This window comes from Cynoglossus semilaevis, chromosome 13, assembly GCF_000523025.1.
Source record: "Cynoglossus semilaevis isolate Cse_v1.0 chromosome 13, Cse_v1.0, whole genome shotgun sequence".
NCBI lineage: Eukaryota > Metazoa > Chordata > Actinopteri > Pleuronectiformes > Cynoglossidae > Cynoglossus > Cynoglossus semilaevis.
Window position 1 is genome coordinate 3,617,913 of NC_024319.1, and position 6,405 is coordinate 3,624,317.

Below are 6,405 nucleotides of genomic sequence, written 5' to 3' on the forward strand. Positions count from 1 at the left end.
ATCATCAGAAAAGCTTAACGGCTGGGGGCTGAAATCACTGATGTTCTCTGTGGACTTTGGTCTGTGACAGGCACTAGTTTATGAATTTAATGTGAACTAAATGTTGTTAATGAACAGTTTACTGTTTGAGAAAGTGTCACAGTGAAGATTAGCTAAAAGGAAAACCAGAATTTATGAACCCATAATGAAACAAACAGCTCAGGATTAGCCAAAAATCATTCTAGTCAGATAAAAACTATTAGTTAGAAAAGAAAAACACCTAGAACAATTCTTTCAAAATGTGTTTATTAAATTAAATTCAGATTTCTGTGTTCGTACAGAGACGAAAATGGGAAAAAAAGCGTCACAGACTGTTTAGTATTTTGGCTAAGGTTACATTTTTGTAGAATAAGTCTCTTTGGACACAGCGCTGTTAAAATACCAACTCAAGTCTGATCTTGGAGCAGAGTCATCAGGACAGTTTGTCTTCAGCTGAGACAACAACAAACTGCCACATCTACACTTGAAGGACACTTGAAGAAAACCTCAGGTCAGAGACGTTAGTGCAGTCCAAAACCTGTGACCAGGAAAAACCTAGAACGAGTAGGATTAGGCACATATTTTTATACTGTATTTCACAGTATGTGGTTTTTTTTTTACATTAATCGTAGTCATCATGTTAAGTTGTCTCACATTCCATTCTGTCCATTTTAACTGTCAGCTCGTCACTAATGGACTTGTTGTCCTGGACTAGGTGATTCTGGTGTGATGTCTCTGACCAGGAGCGTCCACTGGATGAGATGGTGTTTTAAGGTGCTGTACCGTTTGCAAATAATAACCTGTGTACCTTTGTAGGATTAGTGTATGTTAATGAAAAGCTGCTGCTTGCGCCCCCTTATGGTTAGTCTGAATGATACTCTGATGTCTGGTCATAGATCAGGCCTTCGTAGCTGTCAGTCCTCGAGGCCACGCCCATCAGCGGACCACCAGTGACCTGGGGGTTACAACAGTGAACACGGTCAGTAATATGACAAGTGTCATATGAGTCAAAAAGTCCTCAGACAAATGTCATCAAAAATGACATCCATGTTTGACTCGGATGGTTCTAGAACCAAACGTGTTGACCTCGTTTCCATCCAAGTTTGGTTAAAAAAACCTGATCTGAAAATGCTTCAGTAAATAAAACTCAAAGGTCACACAGCTCAACACCTGCAGAAAGGACATCTGTCTGAGGACTTTATGACTCTAATCCTGTTGATAATCTCAGGATGTTCCTTCACAGCGGCCGACTCTCACCTTGTATCGACAGCAGATGGACTTTCCAGAGAAAACACAGAGACTTGTGGAAACACAGATCTGTACGACCAGTAAGATCAGGAGGACAGCCAGAAGTCCATTAAAGATGGTCTGCAACAAAACCAGAGACAGATCAGGACCCAGGACCTGGACAAACCCTGGTCTTTGACTCACTGTAACAGGACCTCCTTAAACCGGACAAGAGCTGAGCCTAGACCAGGACTGAGTCTGTTTCTGGTCTCGGTCATTGTTAAACTTACATTCAGATTCCAGACTCTGTGCATGCAGTCAGACTGAGCCTCCATGCTGCTGAGGTCACAGATCTGTATGGAGATCTTCCAACTAGCCAACAGCCAGCAGATGTAGGCCACACCCCCGACACTGACCACCAGGCTCAACATGTGGGACAGGAGAGACGCCCAGACCTGAAGGACCAAGAAGACACCCTCAGACCAAACACGACGACAGCCTGGCTCCACCAAACCTCACCGAAAAACTGATGAATTTGAAACGGAGCTCACGTGTGATGGTGAAGTACGATAACCAGCCACCAGGGCCAGGGAACCAGACACCACAAACTGAAATAATAACAAAGTCATTCTGAGGGTCAAAGGTCAGGTGGTTTACAGTCACAGTTGCTTGTTTTCAACGTACAACAACGGCGATGCAGAACGGAGCGAAGACGATCAGCATCTGTGAGTAGATGGCAATCAGGCTGAAGAGGATGCACATGACGCCCAGGAAGATCTGAAAGACCTGCAAACACAGACGCTCTGTGACGTCACGGCAGCTGAATCCAATGTCATCACTTCCTGTTTGCTCAGAACGAGGTTCTGGTTGATGTCCGTGATGTTAGGATTGTTGAAAATACAAAAACACCAACTTTCTCTATGGGGTTCTTAATGGAGTCCTGCCTGTCACAGCTTCAAATATCAAAGTGGACTAACGGTGATATCCTGTTCTTACCCCAAGGCCGTGAGGGTGCCCCCGCAGGAAGGTAGTGGTCATATCATTTACTTTGAGGCTGGAATCGAGAGCAGGTGGTGTCGAGGCAGGAGGAGTGGCCGGTTGGGCAGCAGTGGTGTCCGAGGTGGTGCCAGCGGCAGTAACCTGCATCGCCATGGCGGATTCACCCCGAGGGAGGACCTGCGTGATGACAACTACTCCCCCTACCGTGGTGATGGAGGAGGACATGGCCGGAGGTGAGCGGCTGAAAAACGGAAGTTTTATAAACAAAAACAAAAAAAAAAGGTAATTAGAGAAGCCCATAAAATATGGTGTGAATATTACTGAGAAAATTCAAATGTAAACAATCAGTCAGATAATGAGTCGTAAGATTAACGACAGAAATACATAGTACAGAGTGAGATACGGAGTAAACTGATTAAAAACATCGGACGAGCTTCACGTGTCAACAGTTGCACTAGGAGGGAAATGTTACCAAACATTTTAGCACGACATTAAAAGTCATCAAATGTTTTACATTAAACCTGAAACAGAAAAATCTGATGATAAGGGTTAAATTTGAACAAACCTCAGTGGAATCTGATGAAAGTGTCTGAGTCAGGGCTGCTTCACAGCGGTGAATAATATCAGCCTTTATGACAATTTTATCTTCTAAATAAACTACTAAAAGCTGAGACTGGTGATTTTAACTAACGCTTTATGACAATTTTATCATCTAAATAAACTACTAAAAGCTGAGACTAGGGCGTTAAAATGTCAAAGACGGTGAAACTCCCTCTGTCTTTTCATCCGCGCACTTTTATTTTTGCTTCTTCCCGTTTCAGGTTACTTGCTGCCTTCAGGTGCTCTCTGAAAAAGTAGGACATCTGTCGGTTTTTTTTTTTTGTCATTCTGCTTTACATTTGCCTTAATATACAATGAAATCCCACTCGACCTCATGTCTGTCAGGTTGTATTATATTGTTGAAACGCAACATGCCGTAAAACCAACCCGCTCTACTTTGCTGCAACATAAGTATCGTCGAATATCCCGACAACACCTGAAGGTAACACCAGAGAGCCGTTCTACATCATTTCCGAGAAGACGAACCACAAACGAACTTTAGTATTTATCAACAAGATGTTCAAAACTACAAGAATAATTCCGTCCTCGTTTTTATCTGTGACGACAGAAGAAACATGAATGAAGAAACAATCAGAGAAAAGAACATTTCAAAATAAAGGAATCCAAAATTTACTTTAATATTAAATAACAAACACAATATTGAAATGTGACAAAACATAAATCGAATCATTTAAAAAAATATACAAAAATCAGAGGTTTACATCTTTAATATTCTATTTTCAAAACTAAATCTTTTGAAACTATATACATCATCTCATTTATTGATATTGTTTAATTAAAATTGATGAAGTTTAATTCGAACATATATAAATACTCTATTAATAATGATGTAAATAAAACTATACATTTTTATTTCTACATTTTCTTCGTCACGTGAAAGTTTTTTCATTATATAAAAACAATATACTTGTGTTACTTAATATTTTCCTTAAAAACTTTTCTCCTTGTTTTTAATGTTTTCTCAGCACTTGTTTTGTTACAAAAAGTTGTTTATTTGTGTTACTATTTCTTAATATTTTCCTTAAAAACTTAAGGACTCCTTGTTTTTGTTTTTAATATTTTCTTAGCACTTGTTTTGTTACAAAAAGTTGTTTCTCAAAGTTAAAAAAAAAAAAAGCTTAAAAGATCTTTTTAATTTGAATTCAACATGATGATCTCAGCAGGTTACTCCGCCCCCTTCAGCTCAGGAACCACATCGGCAGTGTCCACCAGAGGGTTCACCTTCTTGTTATGGTCACTGCGGTGCCACAAGAGGGCGACAGAAGCCACCAGGGCACCGATGCAGAGAATAAGCAGCAGAGAGACAACTACTAGCCCATTGTAGTAGCTCTTCTTTTCACACGTGGCCTCGGACGTTTCCTGGCAGGAGCTGCAGTCCGTCCAGAACACATCCATGAGTTTGGTTGTAGTCTGAAGACCGTCCAAAGTGGTGGTCAGATGTGAAGGACTTGTCGGGAACTCCTGTTCTTCTCTTCTTTCTGAAGGCGGTATCACACCTGGAGCAGGTTTCACCGGTCCTTCCATTTTAATTTCCTCGTACGACTCGTCTTTGTAGTCAATCTCGTCGTGGTACACGGAGCGCGGAGTCGCCGCCATCTTCACGTGGTAAACAACGATGACTTCTCGTTGGCCGTCCTCCACGGCCTCGCAGCTGTACGAGCCAGCGGTGGCAGCGGAGGCCTGGAATACCAGGCTGCCCTCTGCTGGATGCTTAAAGAGTCTCTGCGGCAGCGTACGGAAGAGTGTGGACGACCAACTGAGACGAGACCGCTGAGACGGACTGACGCAGAGAAGCTCCACCCACTGGTTTACATGGACAAAGAGGTCTGTGGAAACGGAGAAGTCAGAGGTCACGGTGGTGGCTACAGTTCCCGACTGCATAGCAGGACATGTTTGTACCTTTAGAGGGTGCTGTGGCGCTGGGACACTTCTCGTTGATTCCATTTTTCACATCCTGGATTCTGAGGAGAGATAATGAAGAAAGGTCGGTCACCAAAACTGGATTGGTTTATCCAGACTTCATCAGATTTAAATCAACTTCATTCTGCTACATTTGGAGACTGAGTTTTCCAACAACAACAAAGGCCACAGAGAAAGTCAGGGTTTCAGCTCACAGACACACAGGAGCTGCTGCTGGTCCCTGGACTGGTCTGTGAGCTGCGGTCACTGGTTTTCTCTGTGAAGTCAGTTTCCAGGTTGGAGTCTAACAGTCGGATAAAGATGAAGAAGTCGTACACGGATTCTTCGTTGTTCACGTTATCGCAGACACCGCGGCTCAGGCTCCACCCACACTGAGGATCTCTGGCCATGATGCACTGACTGCAGGTTCTGTAGATGGAGCAGTGGCTCAGTGGGACAGAGGTGATGCCTTCAGATGTACCGATGAACAGCACACCCTGCAGGAGGGGGAAAAAAAAGCAGTTTAATGGAATTGAATGGAACCACACACACACAGGTCACATGTTTGAATGGTTTTACCTTAGCAGTGGACAACAGGAGGCTGGCCCTCGGCTGAGCTTCTGGAAACACCTGGATCTCCTCGATGATCCAAGGACCCTGATCCAGAAGAACCACTTTGTGCAGGAACCCAGACTCTGAGCAGAGCACGGGAAAAATCAGGATTTGGAGACCGCCCTCATTATCCATATCAAAGTCTGGATCTCATCACTATGGCCTCACCCGTGAGCAGGAACAGGACCTGGTACTGTTTGCCATCGGCTGCCGTGGAACTCATCGCTGCCAACTTACTGTACCGATGCTCCAAGGACACGAGAACTGGAACACCCAAGTCTGGTCTGACGCTGTCGCTGGTCAGGAAGCTTCTCTTCACTTCTTCTAACTCTGTATCTGAGGCTCCGCCCATATCACACTGTCAGAGATGAGAGACCTTGAGAACTTGGAACTCTTCACACAAATGACTTTTACAGTTTATTTTCACATTCCCAGTCCTGAGGTTTTCTTCCTCCTACCTTGCCCAGGTACGGGTGATTTCCCAGCAGTGGGCTCCACTGGCGAGTCTCTGTGTCAAACTTCCTGTAGCTTCTAGTGAAAGTGGACCTCACATCCTGCAGCCTGAAAATGCAAACGGCCGACTCGGGAGTGGAGGACCTGGAGAGAACCAGAGTCAGGGTGGGACCAGTTCACGTTGTGCTGTCGGACCGACTCGTCTCCCGGTTTTCTCACCACTGGGATGTGAAGACGCCGTAATACACGGTGTCGGCGCCTTGTAGAGGCGACAGTGTGAACACGTCCTGGAGGATGCTGTAAGGAAGCTGTTTGGATGAGCCGCAGAGCAGCGTAGCTTTAGCGAAAGACGTCCACTTCCTCTGCAGCGTCCTCTGTCCACCAACATCGTCCTGTATGGATTGAAAACACAGATGTCTTCATTACAAGGCTAACTTCTCTCTGCCTGATCTGTCAACATCGCTCATATTCAGTAATTAGCCCTTTGTGTAGCTAATAGCAATACTAGCAATAGCTGTGTCTGTTTGTGACCTTGCAGACTTGAGCGACTCGTGCAACTCTCAGATCGTTCAGGTA

The 6,405-nt window shown here is 44.3% G+C and overlaps 2 protein-coding genes across 3 annotated transcripts in view; both read right to left on the reverse strand.

Moving 5' to 3' along the window:
• Positions 1 to 268: 268 nt before the first annotated feature.
• On the reverse strand, positions 269 to 3,082 carry LOC103388105 (membrane-spanning 4-domains subfamily A member 4A). Of its 2 annotated transcripts, XM_025061894.1 has the most exons (8): positions 2,919 to 3,082; positions 2,810 to 2,873; positions 2,242 to 2,485; positions 1,930 to 2,031; positions 1,797 to 1,853; positions 1,536 to 1,700; positions 1,276 to 1,386; positions 269 to 973 (listed from the first exon to the last, which is right to left on the reverse strand). In XM_025061894.1, the coding sequence occupies exons 3-8, from the start codon at positions 2,467 to 2,469 to the stop codon at positions 881 to 883; spliced, it is 756 nt and encodes a 251-aa protein (XP_024917662.1). In that variant the 5' UTR covers positions 2,470 to 2,485; positions 2,810 to 2,873; positions 2,919 to 3,082; the 3' UTR covers positions 269 to 880. The 2 variants fall into 2 exon arrangements, with proteins under 2 accessions (XP_024917662.1, XP_024917663.1); XM_025061895.1 differs by lacking the exon at positions 2,919 to 3,082 and having other exon boundaries at positions 2,810 to 2,889.
• A 799-nt stretch (positions 3,083 to 3,881) lies between these two features.
• sema4aa (sema domain, immunoglobulin domain (Ig), transmembrane domain (TM) and short cytoplasmic domain, (semaphorin) 4Aa) overlaps positions 3,882 to 6,405 on the reverse strand; it is a 4,889-nt gene continuing 2,365 nt past the window's right edge. The window contains 8 exon segments of the mRNA XM_025061439.1: positions 3,882 to 4,691; positions 4,765 to 4,826; positions 5,101 to 5,261; positions 5,344 to 5,459; positions 5,545 to 5,734; positions 5,835 to 5,973; positions 6,049 to 6,221; positions 6,361 to 6,405. The exon segment at positions 6,361 to 6,405 is cut by the window's right edge and continues 54 nt beyond it. Of these exon segments, the coding sequence (XP_024917207.1) occupies positions 4,030 to 4,691; positions 4,765 to 4,826; positions 5,101 to 5,261; positions 5,344 to 5,459; positions 5,545 to 5,734; positions 5,835 to 5,973; positions 6,049 to 6,221; positions 6,361 to 6,405 (1,548 nt within the window). The 3' untranslated portion in view covers positions 3,882 to 4,029.